The following is a 19,547-nucleotide window of genomic DNA, read 5'->3' on the forward strand; positions in this document are numbered from 1 at the left end:
CTGCAGGGGGAGGAAGCTGGAAGATTGGGGAGGAAGCTGGAAGATTCGAGAGCAGTGCACTGAGCTCCCGCCTCCTCTCCACCCCTCGCCACTATTTGCAATGGGAGGGGGCAGAGCAGGGGCGGGGCTACATCTGGGAACTTAGCTCCGCCCCCTCCCATTGCGCATCGTGCGAGGTGCACGCGAGTGCAATGCAATGCTATGCGAACTTTCCCATTGAAACACTTGAGGATTACTACTTCCTTGAAGTGTGTCAAAAACGCCTCGAATCCACAGGTAAATCTCACGTTGCCAAGCACCATATCGGGCCAAATTCATGGATTTATGTCGCGCTCACCCGTGCGATATTAGCCTAAGTGAACAAGGTTTGCTAAAACCCCTTTAACTTACATTGTACTGTACATTGCTGCAGGATTTTAGCATTTTAAGGGCATAAACAGATGAGCGAGATTGTGCGTGGGAAGATTCTGCACACTTAGGGCTTATTCACAAGAGCTTTTATCGGCCGCCGTTTTCACGGCCGATATACGCTACCATCTCAGCTGTCTTCTCCTTTCCCGGTCTCTCTGCCTCTCTCCTACGCTCCGGCTGTTTGCAATGGGAGGGGGCAGGGCTGAGCTACCCCGCCTCCTCTCATTGCAAACAGCCAGAGGGGAGGAGAGAGGCAGAGAGCCAGTAAGGGAAGGGGAAAGACAGCTCAGGCAGGGGCGTAACTATAGGGGATGCAGTTGCACCCGGGCTCAGGAGCCTTAGGGGGCCCATAAGGGCTCTCCTCTCCATATAGGTAGCCTAGTAGTATGAGTAAAGCATTATAGTTGGAGACCCTGTTACAGATTTTGCACTGGGGCCCGAATCGTCAAGTTACGCCTCTGAGCTCAGATGGTAGCATATATCGGCCAGCCGTGAAAACGGCAGCTGATATACCGATCTGTGAATATGCCCTTAACCTGCTGAACAGAGCCCATTGATTTCAATGCGTGCATTCTCTCTCTTTTTTTTTTTAAACCCGGTTTTCCTGGGTGCGTGTTTTTGCACCAAAGAGTATGCAAAACGCACATCTGCCCCCACTGGTATGCGTCCAACGAAGCGCATACTCACGACCACCATCACCATGTTAGGCTAATTAGCCTTTTAAAACAGGGCGGGGTGATTCTCCCACCAATGTTAACGAGCGATACATGAGCAAATGTGCTCTGTATTTGCGCAGGCAAGATCACAAAATACACTAGTTCTCTGCGCAAAAAAATTGCGCAGGAGCGAGCGTGTTGTGTGTCACACTAATCTGCTTAAGCCCGAAATCTGCAGCTGATATTTTGCAGCAACTCCTTGATGTGTGAGGTCACCCAGCCAGATTGCACAGTTGAAGGCACTTTGCTCACATTATTCCTATTTGTTGCTGCTGTTAAACTCCTTTGAATTAAGAAGACCCCCTTCCTCCCCCAGCGGCTCTCCTTCCAGAAGGTCCTCCAGTCTCCCAATGCCTGTTATCTCTCCTTCTCCTCTTCCATCAGTAGATAACCTCTGCCCAGGAGCTGCCACCTGCAGGGACTTCATTCCTCTGCTCCGCACTCCTGCTCCTCTCACCCTACACTATTGGGGATTGTTACATTGTAGCATTTTTCCCTCTTTGTCCATTTATCATCTGTTGCAGTTTTCAGAACTGTATTTTATTTAATCCTCCCATTCTCTGCTGTCTGCAGAAGGAAGGCACTGCCAAGTCTTTTCTGCATTCTTGTGCATACTTCTGAATGATGGGAAATTTGGGGGCTGGAGGGAGTAGAAGGTAAAATGAGTAAAGTGCATTTCACCTGTGCCACCCTGTTATGCCACCCTCTGCTGCTGCCAGGTACAGTAGCTAAGTAACTGACACGCCCTGTCATACCTGTACAGTGACCATGCCATGTGCATTGTAGAATAGTACAACTATCTACCCCCCCCATGTAGGGCAATGCACAATTAATAATTCTTATACACCTCCCTCTATATCTTCCCTCCTCCTTGTCTTTCATCTCTCCACCCACGACCCTTGTGTGTTCCTCCCAAAACTTGCTCCCCTTTCTTTGCTATCAGCTTGCAGGACAGTCTGTGCCCACTGATTGCGCACTGGAGCTACCTGGATCTTCTAGCCCCCTGTCCTCCAACTCATGCTGAGTGGTGCTACTGTCCTCCCACCTCTTCTCCATCCCCATAGGGAGAAAAAGTGAACAATCCAGGCATTCCTAGGAGTTTTCTACTTGTTGATGTAGTTTCTTGTGAGTTCTTGGCTGCCTCCCCTTGATTGCACTGAGGAAGAAGCAGAAGGAATTATATATTCATCTCATCTGTCTTGTGAAATTGTCTCACTCACCTTTTGCCAGAGCACCATGATGCCCCTGTCCAGGACTCAGCTGGGTCTCTTCTTCATACTCCTGTGTCCTGCAAACATCATAGGACTGTGGTGGTGAGTAGAACCCAGCAAGCATTGATCTTAGAATGATGATGATAATAATGATAACCCTGGCTGACTTATATACAAGCTCTCACTTGTCCCTCTCCACATGCCCAAGATATTTGATGAAGGTTATACACAGCAAGCAGAGATCTGTTTGGGGTTAGTCCTCAATGTTTTGTCAGGAGCACAGTGAGGGGATGTCTGGGAGCTTGTCAAGTCAACTTAAACTGGTTGCTGCTAGAGATCAGTGACATAATGCAAAGGACTCAGACAGTGGAGCTGTTGAAAGACTGGGGAGCAATGCTCTGTTGCGCTTTGACAGCCCTGGGATTACATGATTGCTAAAAATAACAAATACTCTTATGCAGTTGATGGAGATGTTGCAATGCTCTGCAGAGGGTAGCCTGGTGCGACGGTGGTGGAGAAATGGTCTGTAGGTTGGTTGAGGGAGATTTTATATTTGTCAGTGAAGGGTTAAACACATGTTGCTGATTTTCTATGGATTTTGGTGCAGATCTGCAGCAGATTTAACCCTTCATTGAATTCAAATGGAAGGGGTGAAATCTGCTGCAGATCTGCAACAAAATCCACAGCATATCAGTGCGTGTGAACACATCCTAAAAGTTTGTCCTTAAATTCCTAAGGAGCCTTCTGGTCGCATTGGGGTGCTTTCACACAGGGCGCAATTAGTCCGTACGGACATTTATGCGTTACAGTGTTATCCCTTTGGTGCTTTAATTCTGCATCTGTTAAAAACCGCATGTCTTTACTTCAAAACCGCAAGATTAAAATCTGCTGCGGAAAAGCTTTCTGCTCCAGAATTAAGGACGTCATCTGGAAGTGTCGTGGATTTGTAGCATATAGAAGATGTCATTCTGCAATTGAAATCTGCAGTTAAAAAAATGCAAGAGGTTCCGCAAAACGCATTCTGCAGTTAAAAATGCAAGAAAATCTACATTATTTGACAAGATCTGCGCTGCGCCCTGCGGAATAATCCCATCCTAGTTAAAGCTCCCTCTGGCAGAGATCACAGCAGCTCTGGAACCTGACTACAAGTCTTGTAAAAAAAAAAAACAAAAAAAAAAAACGTATGTTTTTTTCATATGTGGATTTAATATTGGTCACTGAAGGGTTAAGCACAATAAAGTATCCAAAGATTTGCGCAGTACAATAAGAATTAGCAGCCTCCTGCTTGCATTGGGTGTAGATCGAAGCCGCTCTGTAACGTATGGCTCTTCAGCTGGTTTTGTAACTATAACTCTCAGAATTGGGGTGCTAGGACTTGATGGAAGTTGTAGTTCTTCTGCTGCAAGAGAGTTGCTGCCTGTCTGGAGAGTATTGAGGAAATACAAACCTTAGATTGGCGATGGTAATAATATAATGTACTGACAGTTTAGCTTGTGGATATGCAGTTACTTGGGGCTAACAAGCATGCTGGGGGTTGTAGTTCTTTTAGGAAACCACACAAAACACACTGAACTCAGCATCCTGCAGAGTTGTAGATCAGTTTGGATATGTGGGACTACAATCCTCAGTATTCTAGGGCATACCAGAAATACTGCACCATTGTATAGCACTGAGGAGACATGGATCCAGTGTGGAAGTACAACTCTCAGCATGTTGGGCTATGCTCAGACTTATAGTTCCACCACAACTACAAAGCAGCAGATTGGGTCCCAGAAGCTTCCAGTTACGCCTCTGATTGTAGATATACATTGTTTGTAGAAGTACAACCTTCAGTATGCCGAGGCATGCTGGGGCTTATAGTTCTAGCACAACAGTATAGTTAGGATGGACGAAAGTTGCACAGATGCACAAGAATAATGCCAGTTGGATATCCAATGACTGAGGAACTACAAGTCTAAGCATGCCAGGGTATACTAGACTGGGGCTTATGGTTCTAGGATAGTATGGGTAATCTGACAGGGGATTTTTTTCCAATCCTGAAAAATTGGGCAGATTTTTTTTTTCTTTTAACTTATTTTTTCACGAAATTTTTATGTACTGCAACGTTTTTCGCTCAATTTTCATCTTGCATCCAAATTTCTTTTTTTCTTGCATGATTGGCTCCACACACCTTTTTTAAGGTTTTCATGGTAACGGGCAATAAAAACTGATCACAATCACATCCAACAAGTGCAATCCGTTTTTTTTAAACACCCATGGATTTGAAGGCGTGATTTTCGTGCAAAAATCCCAACAAGATAGCACATGCTGCGGCTTTCTTTGCTCAGTCCGTTGGTCTGATTTAAAAAATCCCCGTTGTGAATATAAACATTTCAAATAATCTGCTTTATTTCCATCCGATTTTTCTGTGCAGAAAATCAGATAGACGTGTGAATATACCGCCAGGTTGCGGATGCGAATAATGGCAGTTCGTTGGACTCGAATGACTGCGGGACTACAAGTCTAAGCACGTCAGGGTATGCTGGGACTTCTAGTTACATTATAACATGACTGGTAATAGTCGTTCACTGGTACAACGCTATGCAATGGCTATTTGATGTGTGCTGTAGAACTACAAGCCTCAGCATGTCTACTGGGGGGGAGGGGAGCAGGTGAGGAGCCAGAAGTTGCTTAATGCTGTCATACTTCATTCTTGCATCTACCCCTGAGAGCACAAACTGTAATTCTTCTTCTTTTTATCTTGATCTCAGTAAATTAATTATTACCAGGGACGTTTATAAAATATTTTGGGCAAGTTTGAGCAAGAGCCGCAGGTCGGGAAATAAACGGGTTAAACAACTTTGCAACTCCATTTGGCAGGAGAAGGGTTAAATATTTGCACAGAGAAGATACTGAGTGCGACTCGGGATAAGGGTCTCCCTCAATCAGCGGGTCTTCATTTTGGACCCATAAAAGGCGGAGGGGGTTGTCTAGTGTCTGCACATATAGATCATATCATGGTAGGGGGTTCTGAGTGCCAGGCTGCCTCTCCCCAAGAGCTTGCACTCCGTTTGTGCCTCATTTGCATGATGGTAGCAATGCTCCACCACCTTATGAGCCCATATGCAATTCCTGCCTGCCGCTCCATATGCCCTGTACCTATCTTCTAGACCCAGAACTGCCAGTGCCGCAATTGTTCATTTCGACCAACAGTAAAAAGAATCTACCCCCCCTCCCCCCCAGATTGTATACATGTATTCTGCGCGTGCGTTTCGGCCACGCAAAAAAAGATAGGACATGCTTTATCTTTCTGCGTATTTGTGCACCAAAGGTTATCATAGAAATCAATGGGGGTTGTGCAAATGCATGCGCAATATGCAAGCAGGTGCGTGAAACACTGCGTAACGCCGGCTTCACACAATCAGATTTGTATTGAGGAATCTGCGGTCCGAGTGGAGGATCCGCAGCAAATCGTACGCACGCATTAAAAAGCATGTGCTTGCACTTCGTCTTTCACACTCGCGGTTACGAATTGCGTATTCTGCAAACAGGAGAAAAATTGCAGCATGCTCTATGTTGCTGTAGAGTCCATGGGACGGCCTCCATTGAAGTCAATGGAGGCCATAGAACCTGCAGCCTGTACGCAATTAACATTGCGTAGGGACTGCGTCAACGCTTATTGACGGTGCGGGAAATGCAATTTTTAACTTTTTTTTAAAAAAAATCAGCGAGCCACCGCGGTCATCCGCATTACAGATAATGCAGGTACGCGGGATTGCCAGCCGGGGTCACAGAAGAATTCCGCACGTGGAAACCAGCTCGCCCGTGTGCAGCTGGCCTAATTGCAGTGGAAAAAGAATACATTTAGAACTAATTACCATTTCACGCAGTGCATTTGATTGTTTCGCGCAAATAAACATGCCCAACGGGCAGAAAAAGTACAGTACAATACGCTGGTATGCGCAAAAAAGCCTTGTTCATAGCGCAAAAATGTAGTACTAAGGTGCGCGTAATTGCGCTTATACTCGTGCGAAGCCGACATAACACTGGATTCTTTTATCCTCTCTACATATTGTATATTTATGGGCCGATGAGTTGGAAATATTTGTGGGCTGGACCCGCACATATGATCTGACATAGGAGAAGACGTCCGCATGTTGTGCGCCATAAAGTTAAATTAGGACATTTCAGACTTCAGGCTACAATCGCACAGGAAGGATTTTCCGTGCAGACGCTCTGCATGAAAAATCTGCTGCATTTAGGGTAGCAGGAAAGTGGATGAGATGTTCAAAACTCATGCGGAGTTTGACATGTGCGGATTTTAAATCCACAACTTCAAATAGAGGGGGGTGATTCCTCACCAGAATCCACGTCTAAAGCAGCACCAAATGTTGAGGGTTTTGATGCAGATTTTCGTCGCGGATCTGCTGTGGAATGTCTGCTGCTGATATTCTGTAGCAAATCCGTCCTGTGTGGATATAGCCTAAGGCTGGCTGCATGCCGTAGTCTGCAGCGGAATCCGATTTCGGCTGTGGCTGGCGACCCTGAGTACCTGCTTTTTCTCTGTATTGTAAATGACTGCGGTGGCTAGTCAGTGCAGTACAGAGTTTTTTAAAATCCTTGTTTTCCCGTGCCATCACAGGGCGATGACGCGGGTACTTGTAAGCTATCCACAGTGTCAATTGTCAATGTGAATGGTCGGACGGCTTCCATTGACTTCATTGGAACCGTTTGTGCGGACACCGCACAATAATAGAACATACTGTGATTTAATTTTTTTCTTCGCTCGCGGAAATTGCAATTCGTTTCCACAAATGTGTAGGAAAAAGCACTGTTTTATATAGCATGTTCTGAACGGTATTTCCTGTGGAGCCAACATGTGGACGCCAACCGCGGATTCCACAGTAAATATTTGTTTGCGTGCAGCTGGCCTTGGGGTACATTGACCTGGAACCTTATTTCCCTAGCTGTTGCAAAACTACAACTCCTAGCATGACCTGGCCGGCAATATGCTGGGCATGTGAGCTGGAGAACTGCAGGTTGGAGACCACACACCTAGACCATCTTGGTTCCCCCACTTATCAAAGAGGGCGCAAATCTGAGTTGGAGTAGCTGCCAATAGCTGCTTCTAGTAGGCGTATGGTATAATAGTCCTGACCTGATTGGTTATGTAATCTCCCGCTATGTTGGTGCACTTACTAACTGGTTCTGGTCTTAACTCTAATCCACTGCTTCCCAGGATCAGTTTTCACCTACAGACTCATTCGCATGGACGTACGCAATTTTAGCCTGTGAAAAGCACACTGTTTTCACTGGTTTTGTTGCATGCGTGTGGTTTTTACATCTGTGTTTCATCAATGTGTCTGGGCTCCTTCGCACAGGCGATTTTGTGCGCGTTTTCATGCACGCAACATTGCTTGCGCAAACCACTGACAAAAAATCCCATTAAAATCATTCAGCATCTGTGTGTCCTCCTTTCTGACAGGCGAAAAAATGTTTCTCTGGGGGTGCTCTAATGTGTACCCCATCCGCACAAAAACACGCACATAACTACGCAATTTCACATTGGTAATTGATAAACCGAGGGCTAATTAGGCTGGTCAGCCAAGTCAAAAATGGCAATGCTGTCTCCCACACCAATGTGAACAGGCCCCGCTGCGCAAAAAAAACTACAGTAAGCAGCGCAGAAATGCTTGCGAGAAAACGTGATAGTGCTCCATTCAGAGCGCAATCACATCATGCTCCCGCGATCTATCTACACATACGCTCGTGTGCAGGAGCCCTCTTCTGTATTTCACTTGTGCAAAAAATGCAAGAAAGCGGCCATGATAATCATGATCTCAAAAGGTAGGTTATGACCTATCTTTCGATGAAAAATGCTGGAGGCTCCCATGGATTCTTATAGGAGCTGAAAAATGGAGGGGGAGCGAGTTTACTTGAGTTCAACGCTGGGAAGAGAAGAGAGCTGCCTCTATGTTAGCGATTTAAGCTAATAGAAGTCATTCTTCCGAACAACGGAATTTACCGATGCAACGTTTTTTTTGTGTTTTTTTTTTTTCACAAAATATGCTTATGTGAATGGACGAGAAAAAGCTGATTAAAGTCAGAATTTGCATATGCTCTTAATGAATGAGGCCTTATTCAATGGGCGTGCTGTTTGTTTTCAGTTAGTAGAAATTACATACTAAAATCGTACAGAAAATCAGCCCATGTGGACGGGCCTTTATACAGTAGAATCTCTGACATCTCTGTGTTGTTTGCTAAGGCTCTATTCACATCTGCATAAGGCTGGCTGTCCATGGGCGGTATTTCATAGCATGATCACGCTTGAAACGCTTTCCATAGGATAACTATGGAAAGCGCAGCCTGATGTACACGAGCGGGAAATCCATAGCGATTCTTCTTGCGTCTAAAAATCGTGGCATGTCGCAATTCTCCACGATGACCCTATCATTATGATGGGTTCATCGTGGAAAATCGCGGTGACTTTAGTGTTCTCTCACGGCGGCAATCTGTGGCGTTAAAGCCCAACGCCCGTGGACAGGCAGCCTTAGAGGCTTTGTCCAGAGCCTCTAGCACACATCTGGCATGAAATGCCGGACAAAAGTCATGCGTGCAGGACGTCTTTGGTAAAAATGCTGGACAGGTGCAGGAACAGAACAGACCCCATTGTAGTCAGCAGGGTCTATGCGGTGCAGTTCGGTTCCGTTACGAGATGGATCCGTTCATTTAGGAGATTCTGCTTTCCTGCTCCCATAACAGAATCCCTAGCGCAGGTGTGAAGTTAGATATTATTATTACATTGTTACATCGTATTGTGTTACATTGTTGCAGTTTATATTATCAAGGATTACTTGTAAATATGGCTGCATGTAGTAACACAACAGAGGTCCATTGCCATGGGTTAGTCAGCACTGATATTGAGCCTGGTTACTGGGGCACCAGCCGTTGATTCAGTAACTTTTGGTGTTCCAGTGAAACTCTAATGCCCCAGCAGCCTGTGTGACATTTCAGAAGTGTGATTTGGCCCTCCTCATGCTCTGTATGTCGTGATCAGTAGGTGGTGCTGATCTTGTTGTTGTCAATATTAAGATTAGTCACTGACTAATATATATGACATTACATATCCGTGCTGACATAAGGACAGGTATGTGAGGAGAGATTTCCGCAATTAATTTCTTGTAGTTTTTCAGATCCGTATAGATACAGTGTCAGAGGAGGGTGGGGGCACCACTGGCAGCCCTCCATAGATTCAGATTGCTCCAGAAAGTAAGAAGTGAAAAAAACACTGATGCTGAAAATGTAATATATGATACACATACAATACAGTAAGGAATTGCTTAAATGGCAACTCCTGAACACAGTGTTATTATCACAATCAGTCCCTGTGTACAGAAAATACAGCAAAGGAATTACAGAATTTAAGGCAGATGATTGAAGTGTCTGGAAGTAGCTGCAGATCATTTCATTAATAGAATTGGTCGATCAGCTCTTGTGTAACATAGTATGTTAGGCTGAATGAAGACAATGTCCATCTAGTTAAGCCTGTTTCTGCCCCCTAGTTGATCAAGAGGAAGGCTTTTTTGTATTTGTATGCAAATTTAAAGATGGCATTATATTAAAGAACTGTTCTCATAATATACTCTACTAAGTATATGTGTGTATGTATAATATATATATATATATATACACTACCGTTCAAAAGTTTGGGGTCACATTGAAATGTCCTTATTTTTGAAGGAAAAGCACTGTACTTTTCAATGAAGATAACTTTAAACTAGTCCTAACTTTAAACAAATGCACTCTATACATTGCTAATGTGGTAAATGACTATTCTAGCTGCAAATGTCTGTTTTTTTGTGCAATATCTACAAAGGTGTATAGAGGCCCATTTCCAGCAACTATCACTCCAGTGTTCTAATGGTACAATGTGTTTGCTCATTGGCTCAGAAGGCTAATTGATGATTAGAAAACCCTTGTGCAATCATGTTCACACATCTGAAAACAGTCTAGCTCGTTACAGAAGCTACAAAACTGACCTTCCTGTGAGCAGATTGAGTTTCTGGAGCATCACATTTGTGGGGTCAATTAAACGCTCAAAATGGCCAGAAAAAGAGAACTTTCATCTGAAACTCGACAGTCTATTCTTGTTCTTAGAAATGAAGGCTATTCCATGCGAGAAATTGCTAAGAAATTGAAGATTTCCTACAACGGTGTGTACTACTCCCTTCAGAGGACAGCACAAACAGGCTCTAACCAGAGTAGAAAAAGAAGTGGGAGGCCGCGTTGCACAACTAAGCAAGAAGATAAGCACATTAGAGTCTCTAGTTTGAGAAACAGACGCCTCACAGGTACCCAACTGGCATCTTCATTAAATAGTACCCGCAAAACACCAGTGTCAACATCTACAGTGAAGAGGCGGCTGCGGGATTTTGGGCTTCAGGGCAGAGTGGCAAAGAAAAAGCCATATCTGAGACTGGCCAATAAAAGAAAAAGATTAAGATGGGCAAAAGAACACAGACATTGGACAGAGGAAGACTGGAAAAAAGTGTTGTGGACGGATGAATCCAAGTTTGAGGTGTTTGGATCACAAAGAAGAACGTTTGTGAGACGCAGAACAAATGAAAAGATGCTGGAAGAATGCCTGACGCCATCTGTTAAGCATGGTGGAGGTAATGTGATGGTCTGGGGTTGCTTTGGTGCTGGTAAGGTGGGAGATTTGTACAGGGTAAAAGGGATTCTGAATAAGGAAGGCTATCACTCCATTTTGCAACGCCATGCCATACCCAGTGGACAGCGCTTGATTGGAACCAATTTCATCCTACAACAGGACAATGACCCTAAACACACCTCCAAATTGTGCAAGAACTATTTACAGCAGAAGCAGGCAGCTGGTATTCTATCGGTAATGGAGTGGCCAGCGCAGTCACCAGATCTGAACCCCATTGAGCTGTTGTGGGAGCAGCTTGACCGTATGGTACGCCAGAAGTGCCCATCCAACCAATCCAACTTGTGGGAGATGCTTCTAGAAGCGTGGGGTGCAATTTCACAAGCTTACCTCAACAAATTAACAGCTAGAATGTCAAAGGTGTGCAATGCTGTAATTGCTGCAAAAGGAGGATTCTTTGACGAAAGCAAAGTTTGATGTAAAAACAATGTTATTTCAAATACAAATCATTATTTCTAACCTTGTCAATGTCTTGACTCTATTTTCTATTCATTTCACAACGCATGGTGGTGAATAAGTGTGACTTTTCATGGAAAACACAAAATTGTTTGGGTGACCCCAAACTTTTGAACGGTAGTGTATATATATAATTTGTGTGTTTGTAAATGGGCAGTGCCGCCCTGCACCTTTGTCCCCCACAGTTTGTAGAATGAGTATGCTATAAGTGGGCACTACATGTCTGGACAGTGATAATCATCCAGCTCTATAGAATCCGCAATGTTATTAATGAGGTCGATCATATGACAGGCGTCTACACAAATAAATCCAGATGAGGCTAATGAGAGCGGTATGTTGTGCAGATTCCATGAGATTCTGTCACGTTTTTATTTGATACTAAAGAAAATGCCTGGAAATGTCAGATATGAAAAATGCAATAGTAACACATGGACTGGATTATAACAGGACGCACGTCAGGGATGCGGCGAGACCTGACACCGCCTGAGTCACAGTGACTGTAAATGGCCCCGGCTTATAGATGTAAACTAAAGCAACATTACATGATGGGGGATGTAGCACTGTGTGACTCATCAGACAGTATCACATGATAGGCTTAAAGGGAGTTTTTTGGGACTTCAAAAAAGTTTTTTTCAGGCTTAAAATTGTGTAAAATAAAGAAAAAGTGCATACTCTCCTGCTCCAACAGCTCCCCATCCAATGCTACTGCTTGCTGCTTAGAACCTGGAAGAAGGCGGCGGGTGGTCACGTGCTGTACACTGTGCATATAACTGCTCAGCCACTGACAGGCTTCACCAGGCTTAGAAGATTCACTGCTGAAGCAAGTGATTGGCTGAGCATGCACAATAAACAGCATTTGATCACCCGCTTACTACTTCTGAGTAGTGGGCATTGGGGTACCAGCCCTAAATGTTGACTGTTCCCAAACCAAGACTGGTTAAACCATGGACAGACATCTGAAAACTAGGTCATGTGTGGTTGATCTTAGAGGTGAGGGTCGGGTGGCATGCCTGATATCTCAGCAACGATGTGGTGCAGTGGACCAACTGACCAATCAACACAACAGTGGAGAAGCTAGACCAATTTTCACAATGATCATGTGATGTATCTTGCATCAACGGAGGTTCAATAGCTGAAGACCGACAAGGGTGTCTCTGATGACCACACATCATAACCGAAAATGCCTCGCATAGGTTCTGGAAAGACATCAATGGATCTTGGACACATGGCAGAAGGTTGTCTGGGGTGACGAGTCCTGTTTCCTGCTGAACCATATGAATGGTCAAGTCCACATCTGGCATACACAGCATGAAGCCATCTGGAGTTCTACAGACTGGTGGTGGCATGTCCTGGTCTGGAGAGTGTTTTCCAGGCATGGCTAGGACTGTTGGTCATCCGACCACAATCCTTGAATGGTTAACACTACAGTGACCTGTTACCTGACCAAGCTTGATAACATGGAGCGTTGTCCTGCTAAAAGATGGAAGGAAGTCTTCCCCGATCACAGTGCCATCTTTTAGCAGGACAACGCTCCATGTTATCAAGCTTGGGTCACTAAGGAGTGGTTGGAGAAACATGACAATGAATTATCCATCCTGTCTTCGCTCCCAAACTCATCGGACTGTAAACCCATTGAACATGTTTGTGATCTGCTAGAAAGAGCTGTGAGATCTGCTCCCACTTATCTGGAGGATTTTCTTCACCTTGTGGAATCTTTTCTTTAACATCTAAAAGCCAAGATAGCCCAAAGAAGTGGGCCACCCTTTTAATGAGTAGGTGTTCCTAATGCAGTGATTGTTCCGTGTGTTATACCCCTTAGTGACCGCCCATATGTGTTTTTAAATCCTGGGATAGTGGCGATCACGTAAAATTTAAAATAAAATGTAGTTTCATCTCCCCCTACCACTGCAATTGGTGAGGGGAGATGAAACATATCGGAGGTCTCCTCAATTGAACCCCGACGTAATCATCCTCCACGGACCGTATCCAGCTTCTGCGCATGCGCCTGCTGGCAAGAGGAGCCAGGGATGGCCTGCAAATTTAACATCTCCTTGCTCTTGGCTACCAAAGGTAGACGAGAGCCTTGAGCAGTGACCAAAGGCCCCGTTGAGCGGTCCCCAGACACCTAATCACCATTATCAAATAGTACAAAAAGGTAGCGGTCTACCTTAGGCCAGTCTCACATGAGCGGATAGGAATTGCAGATTCCGCATGTGTATGATCTGCATATCAATCAAATGCACTGGATTACACAATTCTGCTAACATTAGTGGGCCGGAATTAGGTAATCCATTTATAGAAAACAGAACGCAGGATGTTCTAGTATACCGCGGATATCCGTGACATAGAGTCTATTTTGCTCTATGGTCACGGATATACCCCCAGCCTATACACAACTAGATTGTGTATGGGAAGCGGGTACCCGTGTCATTGCTAAGCAACGGCGCAAGAAATACACACAAAAGGTGTCCTGCGCATGACCACCTGTGTGAATACGTAGTTATGCGCAAGGGCCACGGCCGGGCTCACAGCTGGGATCCACTGCGGGCCTCTGCAAGTGGATCCCACATACGGCCGTGTGAGCCTGGCATTATTCAGATCGCTACCTGTAATACGTAATTTACAAGAAGCCCCGGGAACGCTCGCCTTCCTGCAGTTCCAGGAGCAGCTTGTTGAGCGCCTTCTGTGTGAGACCGCCATACCTCCGCAAGCTTACGGAGACTCACAGAGCGCCACTTTTTACACCCTATTTCTGCCACTGATGTCAAGAAATACCCCCCAAAAAAGTGCCACAGAGGAGGAAGGATACCCGGTTTTATTGCCCCATGCGCCCATCCCAACCAGCCTCCATAATTATCCCTGTTTTCAGACACACCAGCCTGTCATGAAAAGTGACATTTGTGGGAAAAAAATGTTTAATTTTTCACATGCTTTAGAATAATTTTTGCAAAGTACTGTGGGGTTGGAATGCTCAGTACACACCTATATAAATGGGCTAAGGGGTCAAGATTTCAAAATGAGGTCACTTGTGGGGGGCGTTCTATCCTTTTGGCAGCTTGATGGCTCAACAAGTGAGTAATAGGACCTGGAATTCATTCAGTTGTGCCCTGAAAGCTAAAGCCATATTCCCTCCATTATAGGCCTAGCAATGTCCCCTGCAAGTAGATTGGGGCTACAATGGGAATGTTTCTGAACACAGGACAAACAAGAGTACCCATTTTGGGGTGGTAGGCTGCCTGTCCATGGGCGGGTTTGAATTGCGGTCCCCGATGCGATAATCCGGCCGCGGGGAACACAGTGAACAGCACAGCCGCTGTGTCCACAAGGGGAGAATCATTGTGATTTGCCGCGATTCTCCGCGATCTGTCTGCCGGCTCCTGCTCCCAGGCGGCGGCTCGTGGACAGGCAGCCTACGTCTTCATTTATATGTGTGCTGTACAAAAAAAACTGTTTTTAAATTGACACAATTGCAAAAAAATTTAAATTGGAATTTTTTCCTTCTGCTTTGCTTAGATTCATTCAAAAACTGTGGAGTCAAAATACGCAGTACACCCCTAGATGAATTAGTTAAGGGGTCTAGTTTTCAAAATGGGCTCTACAAGTGTGCAGTGGGGCCTAAATCACCTGCAAATAAAATTTCTGTTCTGAAAGCCACCGGCTGCTCCTTTCAGTTAGGGACCCATTGTGCATAAAGACATATCAGGGCCACAATGGGTATGTTTCTGAACACAGGACAAACAGGGGGATCCATTATGGGGCGCAAATCCTCATTTTCATGTGCACTGTAGAAAAAAAAACTGTCCTTACAATGACCTATTTGCAAAAATATGAAATTTTTATTTTTTCTCCTTAATTGCATTAACTTCTGAAAAAAAACTGTGAGGTCAAAATACTCCTGACACCCCTAAGTTATTACATTGAGGGGTATATTTTTTAGAATGGGGTCATTTGTAGGGGTGTCTATCCTTCTGACACCTATGAGCCTTTGAAATCTTGGCTTGGTGTAGGAAAACAAAATGTTCCTCAAAATGTAAATAATCAATGTTAAATTTGTACGTCTCCCCAACTCCAGTCCTCAGGGACCGGCAACAGGTCATTTTTTCAGGATTTCCTCAGTATTGCACAGGTGATGTAATTATTGTCGGTGCCTCAGACATTGCCACAGGTGTACTCATCATAGCATATACTGAAAACCTGACCTGTTGGTGGTCCCTGAGGACTGCAGTTGGGGACCCCTCCTAAATGGTTTTAAAAGTCTTTATTCTGGAAGCACATTTGAGAAATTTTAAACAGATGGAAATAGAAGAAAAGGTCCAACAGCAGCACGAATTATTAACCCCAATCAGGGGCTGGGCATAAAATATGCAATAGCCGAGATAGCAAGTGACCGGATCCTTGTCCCTGCGAAAAGCATGTATTGTAGAAAAGAAGGCTCCGGCAGCATCCAAGTTGCAAATTCAGAATCCAAAATTTTATTTCCCCATCACATATGAACAAGCAAGCCTACGTTTCAGCCATGCTGGCCTTTGTCAAGCTTGACAAAGGCCAGCATGGCCGAAACATAGACTTGCTTGTTCATATGTGATGGGGAACTAAAATTTTGGATTCTGAATTTGCACCTTGGATGCTGCCGGAGCCTTCTTTTCTACAAAACAGATGGAAATATATATGTTTATAATGTGTACAGTATGTTTGCGCATATTTGAGATATTGCAGTCAAAAAATGTAAAGAATTTTTTTCAAGATTTTGGCACTTTTAATAAATATTCACAAATTCTATCGGTCTATTTTTACCACCTAAATAAAGTACAATGTGTGGCGAAAAAGCATTGTCAGAATCACTTGGATCTGCAAAACCTTTACAGAGTTATTCTATGTTAAAGTGACACATAGCAGATTTCCAAAATTCAGCTTGGTCATTAAGGCGCAAACAGGCTTGGTCACTAAGGGGTTAAAAGCTGTGGTCATTATGACCATTAATATCCTGCAGCTGTGCGTATCTTGAACATACTCTGCATAGGGGAGTAGAAGTGACCTTGACTAAGTATCCAGGAAACTCAAAGGAGGGAGATGAGCAATGTTGTCATTTATTAGGTGCCATCCTACCTATTGTAGAATGTAGGGCCTTAAGGGAGCTTCACATGGACTCGAATTTGGCCGCAACATGCCGCTGAATCTACGGCTGCAGAAACCCGCAGGTCTAAATGCGGATTTTGATTCGGAACGGCTGGCAGAATTAAACCATTTTAAATTTCACATTGAAATCTGCATGGAGGCATGTGGATTTTTGGGTGAAACTTTCCGTGTGTTCTGGTCACATCCGGCCCATCTGAAAGGTCCCTTACAATGTACACCGACTGGCTGCTGTATTAGAGACACCAGTCTTTTCATGATTGACACTTCCCTGTATTGAAACTAGACCTGTGACCCTGGATTCCAATGCATTAGTTCAGATGCACGATTTTTAGCCACGCCAAAACATCGCAGCCGTGATAATAGGACATTACAGCCGAATGCGCCGGACAATGTTCTGACTCGTCCGGAAAAGAGAGTTCTTGCCCTATCTTTTGGCCACGATCAGCTGGCGGCTCCCATTGGTTTCTATGGGAGCTGCCGGCAAAGAGAGTGCTGCTCAAACAGATCAGCTGGCTCTATTTAAATAATAGAAGCCATGCTGAACATTTATGCCAGCAGAAGGAATTCTTGGCTGCTGTGTATACATGCCGCTCTCGGACGTGTATATGGACCGAAAAAAGCAAATATTAGCCGCTACTTGGTCGCGGCTTCTTCCTGTTCATGCGTTTTTCGGCAGCAATGCAGACGGACAAAAAAAAACGCAATGCTCATGTGAATGAGGCCTTGGGGGGGGGGACCTCTGCTCATGGGCCAGTGCTGTGTATTCACCTCCTGGACTGAGGATATGAATTTGCCAGCCAGCCTGCTGCTTCCAGGTTCCAAGCAGTGGGCACTGGGGCTCTAGCACTGGGCAGAAAGCCACTGGAGCAGATAAGTATCCATTTTACGCAAATTTAAGCCTGTAAATTTGTTTTTAACGTCCTGGAAAACCTCTTTAACGTAAAATGTTGCTGCAGGACAAGCAGAGCTGGAACAGGTAGTGGCAGGAAGTGGATAAACGGATTAGTCGTCAGTCACCGAGACCTTGAGCAGCGTCCAGGTCCGATTAGGAGTGGCCCTGAAGAAGGAGCACGGTATCCCTGGGACTGATTGTTAGTACAGGTGGCAAAATCTAGAAAACAGCACATGCTATAAGCTAGGGTTGGGAGGGGTATAATCACTCCTTAAGGAGACACCTAGAAGGTGAGTGAAGAGACTTATAAGGCCATGCACGCTCCTCTGGGAAATATATGTAAATAATGAAGATGAAACAATACCTCTGCAGCGCCACCTATTGGATGGCAGCATTCCTGTAAATCAACGCCCAACCCTTTTACACAAGAATTGAAAACAATCATTGTTATAAAGACCCGCATAAAGGGTCGGACATTGATTTGAAGGAATGCTGCCATCCAATAGGTGGCCCTGCAGAGGTATTGTTCCATCTTCCTTATTTACATATATTTCCCAGAGAAACATGCATGGCCTTGTAAGTCTCCTCACTCACTTTCTAGGTGTCTCTTTAAGGAGTGATGATACTCCTCCCGACCAACATCACAGGCCTCTCACTAGCCATGCCAAGATCCTACTGCACACTGATGAGGGTAAAAAACCCCGGAACAGCTGTCTGTGTATGGATTTCTGGCTTGGTTTTCAATTCCCAATCATTGTTCTAAAGACCAGTATAAAGGGTCGGACATTGATTTGTTGGAATGCTGACATCCAATAGGTGGCGCTGCAGAGGTATTGTTCTATCTTCCTTATTTGCATATACTATAAAAAGAACATATGCCCAGGTCATGGTGAGGAATATCAAGTCAAAGTAGAAATTCTGGCATCATTGCAAGAAGTCACCATTACCTTTTTATTTTTGCTAATTTGGCTTTTTTTTAGGTTTTTTATTAAAGAGGTTTTCCAGGCATTAACTATTGATAACATAGACTCATAGACTGGTAAAGTTGGAAGGGACCTCCAGGGTCATCGGGTCCAACCCCCGGCTCAGTGCAGGATCACTAAATCATGCCAGACAGATATTTGTCTAGCCTTTGTTTGAAGACTTCCATTGAAGGAGAACTCACCACCTCCCATGTCAACCTGTTCCACTCATTGATCCCCCTCACTGTCAGAAAGTTCTTTCTAATATGTAATTTGTGTCTCCTCCCTTTCAGTTGATGTATCCTCAGGATAGATTATCAATAGTTGATCAGTGGGGATCAGGCATTTAGGATCCTCACCGATCAGCTGATCCCCCAACCTGCTGTCCATGCAGCGTGATCAAACGTTGTCATCTGGTTCGGACCCAGAAGTGTAATAGAAAGGCTTTGCTCCGAATCAAATCTATGGGAGAGATGCCTTCTATTACACTTCCGACTCTGACCATCAATGTGGACATCTGGCTTGGCTGCACTGACCGTGCCCAGAGTATCAGCTAATTGGCCAAGATCCTGAGTAGCAGACCCCCAGTGACCAGCTATTGATGTATCCTCAGGATAGGACATCGTCAATAGTAAATGCCCGGAAAACCCCTTTAAACTAAGGGCATGTTCACATCTGCATCGTAGTTCCATTTGGAGCATGAGCCGCAGATTTCTTTTAAAATATGGGATGAAATAGCACTGCGGGCTGTACAATTTTGTCATGAAAAATGGCGGAGGGCACAATGAAATTCAGACGGATTATAGTCAATGGGGTTCATCCAGCAACGTTCCGGTTCAGCGTGTGCCACATCGGCACTTCTGGCTATACCATTGTTCGCTACTAAGGACATAACTAAATAATGGCAGCAGCAAGCGACAACGAAAGCAAGCTCTTAGGGCTTTCTGAAAACGTCTAACTACCTGGAAACTATCAACAAGTTGCTGATGACGGATCTATCATATCTCTGTCCAGTATTTTCAGTACATAGTGACGACCTGCTGTGAATTGGCTGTG

General features: G+C 44.7%; 2 protein-coding genes across 3 annotated transcripts in view; one reads left to right on the forward strand and one right to left on the reverse strand.

Annotated features, from left to right (window-relative positions):
• The window catches only part of TYW5 (tRNA-yW synthesizing protein 5), a 964,030-nt gene that overhangs the window by 390,740 nt on the left and 553,743 nt on the right, over positions 1-19,547 (reverse strand). The window lies entirely within an intron of this gene.
• WNT6 (Wnt family member 6) overlaps positions 1,973-19,547 on the forward strand; it is an 87,431-nt gene continuing 69,856 nt past the window's right edge. The window contains exon 1 of one of the 2 annotated variants that reach the window (XM_066575471.1): positions 1,973-2,440. In XM_066575471.1, the coding sequence (XP_066431568.1) occupies positions 2,364-2,440 (77 nt within the window). In that variant the 5' untranslated portion in view covers positions 1,973-2,363. The remainder of the gene's footprint in view (positions 2,441-19,547) is intronic. The other variant, XM_066575472.1, reaches the window with a different exon arrangement.

Source organism: Eleutherodactylus coqui, chromosome 8, assembly GCF_035609145.1.
Source record: "Eleutherodactylus coqui strain aEleCoq1 chromosome 8, aEleCoq1.hap1, whole genome shotgun sequence".
Taxonomy (NCBI): Eukaryota; Metazoa; Chordata; class Amphibia; order Anura; family Eleutherodactylidae; genus Eleutherodactylus; species Eleutherodactylus coqui.